Consider the following 17,608-nt stretch of genomic DNA (forward strand, 5'->3'; position numbering starts at 1 on the left):
GTTTCTCAAACATTTGAAGCTGCTTCTTGTTTTGTTAATGTATCATTTTAGATTTTTTTTCAGTCTCAAGACTTATTAACATAGAATTATGTGTCAAACTTTCTGAAAATTTTGTAGATTTCTTTTGCCCATGTGAGATCTCCTCTTAATCATTTCTAGTAATATTTATAATGTGAGTTTGCATTGGTTCTTTTTCAAAATTATATTAGTGAATTTTTAAATTAGAATTGTTGCTTGTAATGTTAGACTTTATAATGTATTTTAGAGATTTAGATCTGAAGTTCTTCCATGCCAGAGTCCTATGGATTCTATTTGTATAGTGCCATTTGTTTCCACTAATTCTAGTTCAGAAACTAGACATTCAGAAAATTAGAAACTATGCAATGAGAGCAAAGAGGTATTACAACCTCAGTATCACTGAGGTGCCAGAATTTTTTTTTTAAAAAAGGAATATTAGGGGCAGCTAGGTGGCACAGTGGATAGAGCACTGGCCCTGGAGTCAAGAGAACCTGAGCTCAAATCCGGCCTCAGACACTTAATAATGACCCAGCTGCGTGGTCTTCGGCAAGCCACTTAATCCCATTGCCTTGCAAAAAAAAAACAAACCTAAAAAAAGGAATATTAAAAAATAAATCAATAAAAATATAAATAAAAAATCTGCAATGTAAATGAAAAAATCTATCAGAAACAATAGTTAAGAAAATATATAAAACACTCAGAGACATCTTCAAATAGATAACATATTTAAAGCAATTAATCAAGAATTAATAGAATCATAAGAGCAAACAGAAGTGAGTGGAAATTTTAAAATTATATGAGCAGAGAGCATAGAAACTGTTAGTATATGAAGGGCAGAAAAGATGAAATAAGACTAGAATATCAGTGGGAGCTAGATTTTGGAAGGCTTTTTTTTTGTAGGGAAAGACCAGTGTACCACTTTTAAAAACATTAAGCCCCGAACAACAGGGGGCAGAGCCAAGATGGCGACAAGAGCAGATCGTGTCTTAGGCGCTCTCTCATAAATCTACGAAACTAAGGACTAACTAAATTTTCAAGAGACAGAACCTACAGAGGGACCCAGTGAGGCAGTTCTCCTACTCAAAGTAACCTGGAAAAGAGCAGAAAGGCTCTGCTCCCCGGGGTTGGAGGGGAGGCCCGCCAAGCCAGAGCGAAAGAACTTCAGCCTCCCGTAGGCAGCCCCAGGGTGCTGGGAGCCCCGGCTCACAGCAGCGGGGGAGTTTCCTGACCTACGCCTGGGGAGCACCAGGCACAACCTGGGGGAACAGCAGGGACCTTTGTCAGAGCAAGCACATGAAGCTCAGCCCTCAGGGCACACAGCAAGCCATGTGGCCACCTCAGCCCAGATCCAGGAAACAGAAATAGGCAGAGCCCACAGGGCATGAGCCCATTGAACCTAGGGAGGGGAGTGAAGAGAGAGAGACTGCCGAGCTCTGCCCCTGGAACAGGACTCTGGGGCTCTGAACACATTCAGATCCGGATCGCAGTCTAGGCCCCCCATAGAACAGAAGGGGCCCCCTCCACCTCAGCCCCATGGCAGAGTGGGGCGCATATGGTCATTAAAAGACCAGGAGGTAGGACAGAGCCTCACACACTGAGATTCTTGTGGGAGTGTCCCAAAAGCTCAGGAAGCACCCCAAAATCAGGCTTAGGCTGGGAAAATGAGCAAGCCGAGAAACAAGAGGAACACCATTGAGAAATATTTTGTATATGAGCTCAAGAAGGATCAAAACACTTAGTCTGAAGATGAGGAAGCACAAGCTCCTGCATCTAAAGACTCCAAGAAAAACAGAAATTGGGCTCAGGCTATGACAGAGCTCAAAAAAGACTTTGAAAATCAAATGAGGGAGTTAGGAGAAAAACTGGGAAAAGAAATGAGAGAGATGCAGGAAAAACATGAAAATGAAGTCAGCAGCTTAGTCAAGGAAATCCAAAAAAATGCTGAAGAAAATAGCATGCTAAAAACCAGCTTAGGTCAAATGGATAAAATAGTTCAAAAAGTTATTGAGGAGAAGAATGCTTTAAAAAGCAAAATTGGCCAGATGGAAAAGGAGATAATAAGAAAGCTCTCTGAGGAAAACAAATCCTTCAGACAAAGAATAGAACTCAGGGAGATTGATGAATTTACTAAAAATCAGGACTCAATACTTCAAAACCAAAAGAATGAAAAATTAGAAGAAAATGTGAAACATCTCGTTGAAAAAACAGACTTAGGAAAGATAATTTAAAAATTATTGGAATACCTGAAAGTCATGATCAGGAAAAGAGCCTTGACATCATTTTCAAAGAATTACTACAGGAAAATTGCCCTGATATCCTAGAAGCAGAGGGCAAAATAGAAATGGAGAGAATACACCAGTCCCCCTGAGAAAGAGATCCCAAAAAACCAACCCCTAGGAATATTATAGCCAAGTTCCAGAACTCCCAAGTCAAAGAGAAAATACTACAAGCAGCCAGAAGGACACAATTCAAATATCGTGCAGTCAGGATCACACAGGACTTAGCAGCAACTACAATAAAAGCTTGTAGGGCTTGGAATATAATATACCAGAAGGCAAAAGAGCTTAGAATGCAAACGAGAGTCAACTACCCAGCAAAACTGAATGTCTTCTTCCAGGGAAAAAAGATGGACTTTCAATGAACCAGGGGAATTTCAACTGTTCCTGTTGGAATGGCCAGAGCTGAACAGAAGGTTTGATCTTCAGATACAGGACTCAGGTGAAGCATAGAGAGTGGAGGAGAAGGGGAAAATATGAGGGACTTAATGAACTGCATGTATTCCTGCATAGAAAAATGACACTGGGGGCGGCTAGGTGGCGCAGTGGATAAAGCACTGGCCCTGGAGTCAGGAGTACCTGGGTTCAAATCTGGTCTCAGACACTTATTAATTACCTAGCTGTGTGGCCTTGGGCAAGCTACTTAACCCCATTTGCCTTGCAAAAACCTAAACAAATAAAAAATAAAAAATAAATAAATCTTGAGTCAATAAAAAAAAGAAAAATGACACTGATAATACTCATATGAACCTTCTCAGTTAATAGATCAGGTAGAGGGAGCTTTTATAGTTGAAGCACAGGAGAAAGCTGAATTTGAAGATAAAATACGGTGTAAAAATGGAGTCAATAGAAAAAAGGGAAATGTAATGGGAGAAAGAAAAAGGAGAGGGGGAATAGGCCAAGATATTTCATATAATAAGATTTTTCTTTATTACAATGAGCTATCACAATTATATGGAAGGGGGGGAAGGCAAGGGGGAATGAGGGAATCTTTGCTCTCATCAGAGATGGCTAGGAGAGGAAACAGCATAAATATTAAATATAAAAAAAATTAGGCCCTGGGTCAGCTAGATGGTGCAGTGGATAGAGCATTCCTCCTGGAGTTAGGAGGTCCTGAATCCAAATCTAACCTTAGATACTTAATAAATTACCTAGTTGTGTGACCTTGGGCAAGTCACTTAACTCACTGCCTTGCAAAAACCAAACCAAAAAGAAAAAAGTTAGTCCCAGAACAGTTCTATCCTTTTTTGTTTCACAGGATAATATATAACACACTGGTTCTTTTCAGCATAGCCTCAGTAGCTTCTCAGAGGTTCTTGGCAGCCTGATATGCCAGTACATTGAGGGGGACAGTTCTCTGGCAGCTAGGGCAGGGTGAGTGATTCACTGTCCTTCTGCTCCTCTCCTCTGCTCCTCTAGTTCACTGTCAGTGATGGGCTCAGAGCCCATCACTGTACTTGATGGGATACTGAAGGTAATGTGATTCCTCCCCATGCTGGTGGCCCAGAAGACCTGGGAATTGATTCTAGCCTTCCCAGCTAATCTGGGTGGATTGATTCATGGCCCTTGCTTTTCTGATGAGAAGGATGAAGTGCCTCCACTTACATTCAAGACTTCCTGCCGAAGAGATGCAGGCTCCACACAGCTTATCAAGCGAAGCAGCAGGTCCATCATGGCAGAGGTGTCAATGTGCTTGAGTACCAGGCTAATGAACTGGTCTTTCTTTTTCAGAAATGTGATCACCTAAAACACAAATTAATCTCTTTTGAAAAACAACAGTGGGGTGTGCCACAGGAAATGTCCCTGAAGTCTTGGGCAAAATCCCTCAAAAATACCTGGGCTATAGGGAGTTGGGACTGAGATTATCTGGTATGCAAATGTTGATGTTGGCTGGGGCTGTGACTAAAGGAAAGAAGAGGGCAGGGGACTTTTTCATTCCTATCTGAGGAAAGAAAATTACCTCTAGCAAAGAGAGGAGCTCTCTGGAGTCCAGAAACTATCCTGCTTATTAAATAGTTTGGAAGTATGCCCTGTCTGAGGCTGGTCAATATGGATTCTGAAAGTGTAGGACAGGCTGGAGCTAGCTACCCTGGATGGAAATTCAAGTCAACTCAGACCTGGTCCAGTCCAAGGACTTGGGCTGCACTGTGTCTATGATCCAAAGAGGACTTACCTCTATGGAGAAGCTTGACACTAGGAGGGCAGTTCCCAAGGGAGGGCCTCGTTTGCCCAAAGGAGTGACAAAAGCAAGGAAGAGCTAAATCCATGTTAGGTTAGAACATTCTAAATAGGAAAATCACAATTCTTCTCAAAGAATGCAGTATTTCAAAAGAGATAAAAACAAATGAACAAATGAAAGAATAGATGGACAGGTGTTTTTATGCATGTATGAATGCTGTATACATACCTACATGTTTTTAAAGTGCAAAAGCCCTGGCTAGGAACTGAAAGCCCTCTTGGAGAGGAGCCCAGTGGGTTAGGTAAAAAAGAATCAATAGGGGCCAAGTGGAGAAGTGATCTGCCAAACGGGGTGAAAAGAGATTCTGAAAAAGGGACAGCAGAGGAACTACAACAGCAGGACAGAAAATTTGAAACAGGGCTGACATCTTGGAAATAACAGTAACAATGGAAACAACATCAGCTTTGTCAAACAATGTGGTCCAACATGCAACCCCTGACACTTTTGAGGACAGCTAGAAACCATCTAATTTTGTTATGTGGTGTGTTAAATTAAAAGAGAGATCCATAAATATGTATGGTTCTTTTAGGGTTTTTTTTTTTTTTAGGTTTTTGCAAGGCAAACGGGGTTAAGTAGCTTGCCCAAGGCCACACAGCTAGGTAATTATTAAGTGTCTGAGACCGGATTTGAACTCAGGTCCTCTTGACTCCAGGGCTGATTCATTATCCACTATGCCACCTAGCCACCCCTATGTATGGTTTTCTAAGTCATCATGAAACCCTTAGAGATCCTTATGTACGGCCTAGAGATCCCCATTCCCATTTGAGTGTGATGTCTCTGTTTTGAGTGTCCTTTCCCTGGGGCCAAGACAGTAGAATTTTCCAGTGGAAGAGGAAGAAAACTACTACCCAAGTAGTATGGGATGATCTGAATTGGATGAGAAGTTCCTCTCCTCCAAGAACCAGTTCCTTATCATAGCTAAGAATTTCTGAAGTTTGATCTCATCTGATCCTCACAAGCAGTCTTGGAGAGAGTTGCTCTTGTCATCTTCGTTTTGTTACCCCAAAGAGGGGGGAAGTGAACTGCCCCAGCTGGTCAGTCTCCAAGAGGGACTCGACCTCAGGTCTTCCTGACTCCAGGCCCTCCTTACCAGAATGGACTCAGGATGAAAGGGCTGGTTATAAAGCAAAGTGTAGCAGGACAACTGGAAGCCAACATGAGTAAGACTGAGGCTTGAGTCAAAGAAACCAAGTTGAGCTAGTCTGCCCAGAGGCTAGAGATTCCAAGGAGAAACTTGAAAGATTAGGCCTAATGGTCATTAGAAAAGCCTTAAACATTTTTATATATTTTGGAAAACCAGTTATTTCTTCATTTTCCTTACTAGTTTTAGCCAATCATCCAAGATTAAAAGTAAATATTTTGAAAAATTAAATTAACCGTGTGATGATTTGAAGAACATCCTAAGATGGGTGTTTCACTAATTCTATGTATACTGGAAGCTGAAGGAGTCTGATTTCATCAATGTCAAAACATAGGAGGAATCAGTGAGCAAAGGGTGGTCATGAGGAGCCTCAGGTGTTGATAAATTTTGTTTCAAAGAAGACCCTTTTATTGCTTATTTCCCAGAGCCCTCCCTTCTGCTGGTTGGAATGCTCAGTGAAGAGCCTTCTTAAATATTCAGGCCTGGTGTGCTTGGCCATATTCATAATGTTGCCCATCCTGGGACTTGCAGACAGGACTGTGCTGTCTCAGGGAAGGTGAAGACAACGATTTACAGTACAGCACACACACTCAGGTTGGCTCTGTTTGATTTCTAGGCAATTGCTATGACCTTACTGATGGACCATAAATATTCACAGTAGTAAGAGACAGAAAATTTGGCTGTCAGTGTACTAATTTACCTGTTCGGTTTTCCTTGCAATAAGATTGCCGATAGTCTTGCTGAAAAAGCTGGCCAGTAGAGGGTTGAGAGGTGGCTCATGATCCAAGAAGTCATAAAGGATATTCAGTAAAGTTTCATCACCTCCCAGTTTATCATTGATCTGTGGCACATCAGAGGTCAGGAGTTCACAGGCTGTGTTGGGGTATCTGAAAAGGCAGAGCAACTAAAGGTGAGTTTACAATTTGCTGTTTAAAATTAAGCTGATCCTTAGGAAGTCAATCCATGGTAGAAAAACCGAGAACCTAGACTTCTCTGACCTAGACTCCCTTCTTGGAGGCTTTCCTTGTCTTCTCTTGACATACCCCTCCATGCCAGGGATTCTGCTTCAGGATCTCTGTTTTCCCCTTTTTTCAGTAACATCCTCTCCTCTTTTCTCTCGATCTCTCTCTCTCTCTCTCTGTGGTTCTGGTCTCACCTCACTGATCATCTCCTCGGCCTCTCATTGGCTCTCCCATTCTCTTTTTCTTCTCTACTAATTTACTTGGTGGCTTAGTTTGTGCTGCCCATTGTTTCCTGCCCTTGAGTTTATATATTTCCTTATTTTCTATCTTAGAAGTTGTCTGTCTTCTCCTTTCCTCTGACTCTGTGTCTCCAGGGCTTGTCCATTCGGCCTCGTGGTCTCTTGAGCCTGCACCCTTCTCTTTAGCCTCATCCAGGCTCACCTAGATTATTATAGTAATGTCCCCTATCAGATTCTCTACTTCTACAATCTTCCCTTCCTTCTGTTCCAAACAGAGAGTACCTGATCATGTCACTCCCCCCATTGACAAATGAGGGCCTGGCTGCCTGTTTCTTAGAGGGTAAACTATAGACTCAGCTGGCTAGTCACAACGTGCCTCCCAGCAACCTTTGCAACCTCTTTTCAGTTCCTCCCCTGAGACTAGCTGTTCCATGAACACCAGATTCAATCTCCCACTTCCCATCTTTACCCAAGTGGTCCACTATGCCTGGAACATTCTTCCTCCTCACCTTTGGCTAGTATAATCCTAGTTCTCTTCAAATCCCAGTTCATCTACATGAAGTCTTTCTAATCTCACTCCCCTCCCAAGACCCTCATGTTTAAAGCTTGCCCTCTCACTCTTCAAATTACTTTATTGATATTTCACTGGATTCTTGCCCCCCCCCCCCAGTGGAATGTAAGTTCACTAAGGGCAGGACCAATTTCTTTCCTTTTTTTTGGTATTCCCCAGTATCTTCCACCTTCACAAACAGCAAGTACTTAATTTGTTTTTCAGGTTGAATTAATTTTATTTAAGAAAAAGAGTACTGGGGTGGCTAGGTGGCACAGTGGATAAAGCACCCGCCCTGGAGTCAGGAGTACCTGGGTTCAAATCTGGTCTCAGACACTTAATAATTACTTAGCCGTGTGGCCTTGGGCAAGCCACTTAACCCCATTTGCCTTGCAAAAACCTAAAAATAAAATAGTACCGCAGAGATGCAGAGATAGCAAATCAAGCAGTGTGTCTCCTGGGGAGATGCAATTAGGCCATTAGGCCCAGATTTGAACAATCCTTGGTGATGGCCATCATCTCCTGGGTTCTCACCCACTAGCCTCCCAATGGGAGCAGCCCAAACACAGTTGGCACATCTCTGTCCCCAAGTTTACTGGGAGCTCCAGAGGCAGGCTAGGATCTCAGGTAACTCAAGGACCTTACTTTGGGGATGACTGGACAAATGGGAGGGGAGAGCTTGGATTCGAGATGTATGATCCTCCCAAAACTAGCAGGCATCCAGCTGGTGTTACTGCTGTGGCTGCTGAAGGAGAAGGCTGAATTTCTTAGGTACAGTTTGATGGTCTTTTCTAGGTGTGGTTCAGTTTGTTCTTTGGTTTGTTTGTTTTTAAAGCTCTGATTAGATCAAAGAATCCCAGAGCTGGAAAGGACCTTAGGGAGAGGACATGAAGGCCATTGCCATCTCCAGTGTTCCAGCACTGGCTCAGTAAGTCAGAGCCCACCAGGGAGGAGAAGCCTCCAAGTTTCCAAGGCAGCTCAGGCTGCTCTGGGATGGCTTATTGAGGAGGCTTATCTAACCTCAGATCAAGCTTAAGTCTTGGTGACTTCACTCATCTGTCTTCATAAGACTGCCTTTCAGACACATGAAAAGAGTGCTCTTGGTTTCCTTACCCAACACTGCACCCCACTCCTTTCAATAGCCTGCATAAGAAACATAGGCCTAGCTGCCCTCTTCTGGACAAATCCCAGCTTTATTAAACAAGTTGTCCAGAAGTGAACACAAAACTCAGCCGGGCAGAGCAGAGCAGGCCCGGCCCAGGCCTCCCTTGAACATGGTATTTGCATTCTCATTTGGATTCCATGCCACAGAGCTGACTCACTGAATGTCTTCAGTCTGCCAGAATCTGGGCCTCTTGAATAGGACATGCTGAGCGAGGCCTCCCTCATCTTATACTTACTGGGCTTCATTCCTGGTTTTTTCGTGCTTTTGATTGGATTTTGCACCATTCTGCCAGGATATTATTGAATGACAAAATCACGACAAAAATTATTTGAAAGCCCTTCTAGCCATCTGTCATTCAGGAATCTGATGATAAGCAAGCCATCTCCAACCATGGGCACAAGGCCCACAACTCTGGTGTAATGTATTCTACTAGCAGGCTGACATCGATCCCATTTAATTATCACTCTTTCAGTCAGGTCTTCAACTAGCTCTGAATTCACTTAACTCAAGGATTCATAACCTGGGTTTCACAAATTCCCCATCCCCAGAACTTCTGTGGATAGATTTCAGGGAGCCCATGAATTTGGATGGGAAAAATTTTATTTTTATTTCAATATAATTTACTTCCTTTTGATCCAAAATATTTTATGTTTTTAAAAATATTTTTCTGAAAAAAAGATCCAATAGGCTTCACCTGAATGCCGAGTCCATGACACACAAAAAAAGTTAAGAGTCCATAAATCTCCCCAAGAACATCGTAAGACACTAAAAGAGGCCTTGCCTCCAAGGAGGCTAGATCTGAACCATTCACTCTGTCTACTACTTGAGTCACCCTATCAAACAAGTAATTTGAATTTGGCTTATTTTTTCACTATAATTTATTCTTGATTAATTCATATTGACTCTTAATAATCATTGCTTCCCTTTCTAAGTGCTTACCCTTTAATAATGTTTTCTATAAAACTGCCAGAAATAGAAATCAAATCCCCTGGCCTCTCATTTCAAGACTCCCCACTCAACATCCTTTCAGATCACACACTCTTCACCCATCTCCCTCTGCAGCCCTTCTCCCATTCACCATTGATTTTCAGGAATCACAGCAGTCCAGTCAACATGTCTACACATTCTCTCGGTCACCTACAACACGGGTCTGTGGACAGAATAGCCAGGCGCCAACCTCACACTGGTAGGTTTTGTGCTTTTTGTGAGTGAGACAAAGAGGAGAAGGCAGTGGACTTGCCCAATTCAACACGCTGGGGCAGGCAAATCCCCAAACTGGCCCGAGAGGATTCTAGGCCCATGAGGTAGCCTCAAAACAAAAGGGTGCATTGAGAGAGCACGTTCTGGTTTGTTATGTTCCTTCAAGATGGTCCAGCTTGGTCTAGAAAACTGAAGATGTCTAGAAAAACTTAAGACAGGGTAACCTAAACTAGAACTAGGGAGATTTACTGAATAGCTACTTCTAATTACACTGGCATTTTATTTCTGAATTTGTAGCTTTTCTTTTCCCTGAAAATAAATGAAGTTAATACATGCAAAAGTACTATGTAAACCTTAATGTTATATAAATGTTAAAAAATAAAAAGTCCAAGAAAATGGACAGTCTGTAGTGCATGGAGTGGGGTACAAGGAAGAGAAGAAACAAATGCTTGGCTTATACCTAGAGAGTGTGGCAGAAAAAAGAGGCCTTGAACACAAGGAGAAAATCAGATTCCTAAACCTAGGAAGGGCAGTGGGAAGCAGAGTATAAGGAGCCTCAAACCTCATGCCCAAAACACCAGGGTTACAGTGGCAGACCCCAGGCATACCACTAATCATCACTAAAATGAGGATAAAAGGATGATATCCATTGGGTGGCTCCTGAGGTTGTTGTGAGGACCAAGGGAGATGATGGAACTGAAAGCATCTGGTAAATGGCCCAGGCCACACTCTGCAGTCATAGGCCACCTGTAGGCCAGGTGTTCTGCATAACAGTTTCCTATCATCCTTCAGGGCAGCTAAAGCGACTTCAAGGCTTCTTTTCCTTTTGTGCATCTGGTCTTCTTCCTGCCACGGTTCCCACTGCTGACTTCACTTATGAAGCAGTGCCCCTAAATGCATCACAACCTGGCATGGAACATCTTCAGACTCTTCAGACAGCTGATCCTCAGACCCCAGTAGAGATTCTCTCTTCAGGCTACTCTAAAAATCTTGCCAGCTTGTTCTGCAATCTCAGAACTAAGAGCACCACCTCTTTCTAGGTTTTAAAATAAAAAGTCATCCCCTAGTTAACAGCTATCAGCAAAGGCATTGTGCCCACTGCAAAGAGAGAGTGTTCCTGAAGCCCCAACCTCCTTCTCTTGGTCTCCCATCTGATGGTGCCTTCACCTCCTTTCTTCATTTTCTTTGGATTTAGTTTTTAGTCTCCTCTGGAAAAGAATAAGCTTCTTGAGGGCAGAGTCTGTCTCCCTTCTACCTAGCCTGGGCACTCAGTGCTTGCTGACTGATGGGCTGCTTGGGTCAGGTTATATGAGAAGTAGCCTGAGCAGAGTATCTGCCCTGGAAGAGCTCCCAGTCTTCTGGGGGAGATGGCATGTCCAAGGATACACATGATAGCTTTCCGAAGGCCTTCAACATCTGTTCGTTCCTATTCCCAACATCCCATCACTAATTTTCTCCTCTTCTCTCACCACAATACTCCCTGCAGATTGACTTCCACATGGCTAGAGCCCTGGTGAGGGCTCCAGATGGCAGGCTGTGCTGCCCAGGCAGTCCCTGGCACAGTGTCCTGGGCATGCTGAGGGACTGGGTGAAGCAGACAGGGCTAACTGAAAGTTTCAGTCAAAGGCTAGTTTTTAAAAACACTGTTCAACTTTAGAAATCAACTTTAGAAAAATCTTTTCTGGTATGCCACAATAAGAGTTCTCTGAGAGCAGCAGCTTAAAACTAATTTCTCTCCTGATCCTACAATTACGGAAAAAGGAGGAATGAACAAAATAAATGCTATACTTTAGTACAGGCTTATTTTGAATATAAGTAAATAATATTGTTTCACCAATGAAAAAATACATTTTCATTAGCTAACATCTCAGTAGTCTTCAAATGATAAGTCCTGGCAAGACTAGGCAAGCTAAGAAAACAAAAATTCATTCATTTTTTACTTTTTCCTCCTTCTCTACCTTTAGCCTAAGAAAATAGTGTGTGTGTGTGTGTGTGTGTGTGTAAACACACACATGCTTCCACTGACCACTGCTCCCATCAGTAATATAGAGAATAGCATCTCAAAGACTTTTTATCACCTAGGATTCTTATGTATAATTTTCCCCATAAACCCTTTACAAGAGGACACAGTAGGAGCGGCTAGGTGGCACAGTGGAAAACCGTCCCTGGAGTCAGGAGTACCTGTGTTCAAATCTGGTCTCAGACACTTAATAATTACCTAGCCGTGTGGCCTTGGGCAAGCCACTTAACCCCATTGCCTTGCAAAAAAAAAACCTTAAAAAAAAAAAAGAGGACACTATTTTTTACTGCATAAAACAGTGTATCAATCAAATTTAATAAAAGCTTCTTCTTTATTTGAATTTACATGATGGAGATTTGAAAAACTAGAAGACACGACCCAAACAAGAAGCAATATTCCTGGGAGTCAAGAAAAATACTGAAAATTTATTTTCTCCTTTCTACAGAAATAAAAATTTTCTTTAAACAACACCCCAAGGGCGTCTAGGTTGCATAGTGGATAAAGCACCAGCCCTGGAGTCAGGAGTACCTGGGTTCAAATCCTGCCTCAGACACTTAATAATTACCTAGCTGTGTGGCTGTGGGCAAGCTACTTAACCCCGTTTGCCTTGCAAAAACCTAAAAAAAATAAAAATAAAAAATAAAAAAATAAATATAATAAATATAATAAAAAAAATAAAATAAAATAAAATAAAATATCACCCCAAAAGTTCTAGTAAACCCAGTCAAAGTTCTACTTAAAAACCAAGTCTGGCCCTATGGTTTTCTAGTGACTGTTGGTAGGTGCTGCTGACATTCCAAAGCTGTCAGTTTGGTCAGACCTGGCCATGAGCACCAGTGATGGTAGTCCCCAAAGAAGGAGCCTCTTTTTCTAGGGCCTTGCCTTGCCTGCTCCCAGGGACTCAATTCATAAAGCTCCAGTTTTAGTCTCTCCTGAGCTCCAGACCTGAAACTGTAGGTGCCAACTGCCTACTGGACATTTCCAACTGTTTGTCTGCTGGCATTCCCAATTCAGTAAGTCCAAACCCCAAGTCATTCTCTCTCCCTCTGGTCCTCATGCCTGAGATGCCAAATCCCTATGGTCTTTTAGAGCTCAGCTCAGGTGCCACCTGCTGGAGGAAGGCAATCCCAGTCCACCCAATTTCTCTGTTGGAAATGGCTTTTGTAACTGGTTAGTGGTTAATTATCTGTCCAACCACTGCTAGCCTCCTTGAGAACAAAGATGGTTTGCTTTTATTCATATCTCTTGAGCCTTTAAAGTGTTTGACAACAGGGGGAGGTAATCCCTTGCAGGGGGAATATGAGACAGACACAGAGCCTGGGGGGGGGGCGGGGAGCACTAACCACTAAGAGAATCAGTAAAGTCTTCCACCAGATGTGGCTGAGCCTCGAATGAAATGCAGATGGCAGGAAGGAAAGTTGTCTAGGCATGGGGCCTGCTGGGGCAAAAGGCCCGCTGGTGGAAGAGGAAGCTGGTAGCTATGTCTTACATGAAGATCAGCAAGACCACAGTGAGGGGAGAGGAAAGGAATGAGCAACACAACTACAGCGGGAGGATAGGGCCAAGCGTGAAAGTCACACCTATGGGCAGGGTTCTCTCAGTTTCTCTTGTTTCTGTACTTAAATCATCTGTATCCCATGACTTGGCCCTGGACCACTTGCTCTTCTCACTACATTCTCTTCCTCCAAGATGGTGGCCCATCCTACAGCTTCAACAGTCATCTCTCATCTATGATCTCAAGTTGCAGGCAATACATTTATTTTCATTTGGCTATTCCACAAGGGGCCAACCAACATTTCAAACTCAACCTAATAAAAGCAGATTAGCTTGGTCCTACTTTCCCCAAATTGTCTGTTCCCTCCCCACTCAAATCTTTCTTCACATGAAGACTCAGGGCTCTGAGGTCTTCCAGGAAGGCAATTTATATGCATTTGGATCATTTTACACCAAAACAACAACTCTTTTTAAATCCCTCCATTTTTCCTTATCTCATCTTCACAACTAAGAAATGTCACCATTGCTTCTACAATAGAAGCATGACCGTACATAAGGTCACACATCTATGGAAAAAGCTTTCAAGACAAGCATTAATGCTGACTGCAAACTTTCCAATTTTCTTCAACTATTATGTTTCTAAATGAGCTCTTTGCAGTCACCAGGGCCCTGGCTACCACTGTGACTCCTTGATCTTTTTTTTTTTTTAGGCTTTTGCAAGGTAATGGGGTTAAGTGACTTGCCCAAGGCCACACAAATGTCTGAGGTTGGATTTGAACTCAGGTACTCCTGACTCCAGGGCTGGTGCTCTATCCACTGAGCCACCTAGCTGCCCCAACTCCTTGATCTTGAGAGCGAGCTCCAAGTCTCTTGCAGCAGCCTAAGGCCCAGAGCCCAGAACCTGGGCCTCAGCATTTCTAACTCTAGGGAAATTGAATAGCAATATGACCAAACTTGGCCAGAGAATCTAAATTTTTGCTTTGGCAAAAGATGTTCATTCATAAAGAAAACATGAACTCTCAGATAACATCAAATATAAACTTCCTAGAAAAGTGAGGAGAAAAGCATACACATGGGATTCGAAGATTTTTTTTTAGCATTATAAGAAAGAAACTCTATGAAACAGTTCTGTTGGCTCAGTCTGAGGCTGTAGGAAAATAGACAAGGTCAGCAGTGTAATGAGAGCTGTCAAGGTTCCAGCTGCCCTCATCTACAGATAGATCACCTTCCTGAGACTGCCCAGTGACTGGGACCCCAGGGCCGCAGCAGGGGTACATACTTGAAGCGGACCTTCTCTTCCATGTCCAGGGGTGGGTCATGAGTGATGAGGCTCACCAGCTCCTCCATACACCGCTGTTTGCAGAGGAAGTCCAGAAGCTTGCGGTTCTGTGCTTTACATTCCTGGAGGATGTCATCTTCATCCATCAACTCATGTAGAGTTACATCCTCTTTGTCCAGCAGTTTATCAACATGAGATGTTGTGTTCAAATCAAACTTCCAGAACATGGTGAAAGGACTCACCAAGCTGCAAGGCAAGAGAAGAGGCGTCACTTCTCGTCACCTCCAAAACCAGTCCAGCCCTCACCTACTCCGTCCTTCTGGAGCCCAAGGAGAGTTGCTACCATTTCCGCTAAGGTAACATCGTTCCATCATGTGTCCCCCAATGTGGGGAGGACCATCCACAAGAACTGTCCTTGTCATCCTAAGCAGAGGCACTGACTTGAGCCAAAACCCTTCGAACGCCCTAAGAAAGACACTCCATACTTCAAGGAATCACACAGTTTTGTCGCTAAAGCTAGTTAAGGGAACTGTGCCCCCCTACTCCCTGTGGCCCATTTATGAAAGGGTTACAGTATTATCAATCTATTTCTTTGCCCTTTGTAATCCCAAAATTCCATGAATAAATTAGCAAAAAGCTAATGAGAATAAGAAGAATTGCTTACAATTCTTAGGTACACAAATCCTTCTCCTCACAACAACCCTGTGAGGTAGGTAGTCTTAAGTATTAGAAGCCCTTTTTTACAGAGGAGGACACTGAGGCATAGGCAGGTGAAGAAAGTCACTTGCTCAAAGTCCCACAGCTAGTAGGTGTCTACTCAGCCCTCAAAGCTCCAAATCCAGATAAACTACACAGAACTGGGGGGCAGAGCCAAGATGATGACAAGAACGGATCGTGTCTTAGGCGCTCTCTCATAAATCTTCGAAACTAAGAACTAAATTTTGGAGAGACAGAACTCACAGAGGGACCCAGTGAGGCAGTTCTCCTACTCAAGGTAACCTGGAAAAGAGCAGAAAGGCTCTGGTTCCCTGGGGTTGGAGGGGCGGCCCTCCAGAGGGATGGCCTACCAGAATGAAAGAACTTCAGCCTCCTGGAGGCAGTCCCAGGGCACTGGGAGCCGTGGTTCACAGCAGCACGGTAGTTTCCTGACCTACGCCCCAGGGAGCACCCGACACAAATTGGGGGAATGGTGGGGGGTGGCTCTGCCAGAGCAAGCACTGGAAGCACAGCCCTCAGGGCACACAGCAAGCAGCCCAGATCCAGGAAACAGAAGCAGGCAGAGCCCTAAGCAGGAGCCCCCAGGGCATGAGCCCATTGAACCTAGGGAGGGGAGTGAAGAGAGAGAGTGCAGAGCTCTGCCCCTGGAACAGGACTCTGGGGCTCTGAACACATTCAGATCCTGATCACAGTCTAGGCCCCCCCCATAGAACAGCAGGGCCCCCCCCACCTCAGCCCCGTGGTGGTGGTGGAGGTGCTTATGGTCATTCACAGACCAGGAGGGAGGACAGAGCCTCACACACTGAGACCCTTGTGGGAGTGTCCCAAAAGCTCAGGGAGCACCCCCAAAACAGGCTAAGGCTGGGAAAATGAGCAAGCAGAGAAACAAGAGGAAGACCACTGAGAAATATTTTGCCTGTGAGCCCAAGAAGGATCAAAACACTCAGTCTGAAGATGAGGAAGCACAAGCTCCTGCATCTAAAGACTCCAAGAAAAACAGAAATTGGGCTCAGGCTATGACAGAGCTCAAAAAAGACTTTGAAAATCAAATGAGGAAAACTAAACTATCTGTTTAGTGCCCTACCAACCAAAATTCCAAAAAATTACTTTAATGAGTTAGAAAAAATTGTAAGTAAATTCATATGGAGAAATAAAAATTCAAGAATTGCCAGGAGCTTAATGAAAAAACAGTGCAAAAGAAGGTGGCTTAGCCCTACCTGATCTAAAATTATATTATAAAGCATCAGTCATCAAAACTGTTTGGTATTGGTGAAGAAATAGAGTGGTGGACCAGTGGAATAGGCCAGGTGTAAAAGCAGGAGATGATTATAGTAATCTGCTGTTTGATAAACCCAAAGAGTCCAGCCATTGGGATAAAAACTCCCTCTTTGATAAAAATTGCTGGGATAATTGGAAGTTAGTATGAAAGAAACTTAGATTAGACTAACACCTCACACCCTTTACCAAGATAAGATCCAAATGGTTACAGGACATAGACATAAAAAACAATACTATAAGCAAATTAGAAGATCAGGGACTAGTCTACCTGTCAGATCTATGGAAAGGGGAGCAGTTTAAGACTAAGGAAGAGTTGGAGAACATCACCAAAAACCAATTAGATGATTTGGATTACATTAAATTAAAAAGCTTTTGCACAGATAAAACCAATGTAACCAAGATCAAAAGAAATGTAGTAAATTGGGAAACAATCTTTATAACTAATGATTCTGACAAAGGACTCATTTCTAAAATATACAGAGAACTGAGTCATATTTTAAAAACAAAAAGCCATTCCCCAATTGACAAATGGTCAAAGGATATGCAAAGGCAATTTGCAGAGGAGGAGATCAAAATAATCCATAGCCATATGAAAAAAATGATCTAAATCATTAATTATTAGAGAAATGCAAATTAAAGCTTCTCTGAGATACCACCTCACACCTCTCAGATTGGCCAATATGACCAGGAAGGATAATGATCATTGTTGGAAGGGTTGTGGGAAATCTGGGACACTATTACACTGTTGGTGGAGCTGTGAACTCATCCAACCCTTCTGGAGAGCTATTTGGAACTATGCCCAAAGGGCAAAAAAAATGTGCATACCCTTTGACCCAGCAATACCACTACTGGGTCTATACCCTGAAGACATGATGAAAAATTGTACAAAAATATTTATAGCAGCCCTGTTTGTGGTGGCAAAGAATTGGAAATCAAGTCAATGTCCTTCAACTGGGGAATGGCTTAGCAAACTGTGGTATATGTATGTCATGGAACACTATTGTTCTATTAGAAACCAGGAGGGATGGGA

General features: G+C 43.1%; 1 protein-coding gene across 12 annotated transcripts in view; it reads right to left on the reverse strand.

Moving 5' to 3' along the window:
* Positions 1-17,608, reverse strand: part of PPP6R2 (protein phosphatase 6 regulatory subunit 2) — a 130,971-nt gene that overhangs the window by 57,235 nt on the left and 56,128 nt on the right. For 11 of the 12 annotated variants that reach the window (XM_074227178.1, XM_074227177.1, XM_074227181.1 and 8 more), the window contains 3 exons: positions 14,584-14,829; positions 6,375-6,561; positions 3,900-4,037 (listed from right to left, as the gene is read on the reverse strand). In XM_074227178.1, coding sequence (XP_074083279.1) covers positions 3,900-4,037; positions 6,375-6,561; positions 14,584-14,810 — 552 coding nt within the window. In that variant the 5' untranslated portion in view covers positions 14,811-14,829. The remainder of the gene's footprint in view (positions 1-3,899; positions 4,038-6,374; positions 6,562-14,583; positions 14,830-17,608) is intronic. The other variant, XM_074227184.1, reaches the window with a different exon arrangement.

The sequence above is a fragment of the Macrotis lagotis genome, chromosome 2 (genome assembly GCF_037893015.1).
Source record: "Macrotis lagotis isolate mMagLag1 chromosome 2, bilby.v1.9.chrom.fasta, whole genome shotgun sequence".
Classification (NCBI taxonomy): domain Eukaryota; kingdom Metazoa; phylum Chordata; class Mammalia; order Peramelemorphia; family Peramelidae; genus Macrotis; species Macrotis lagotis.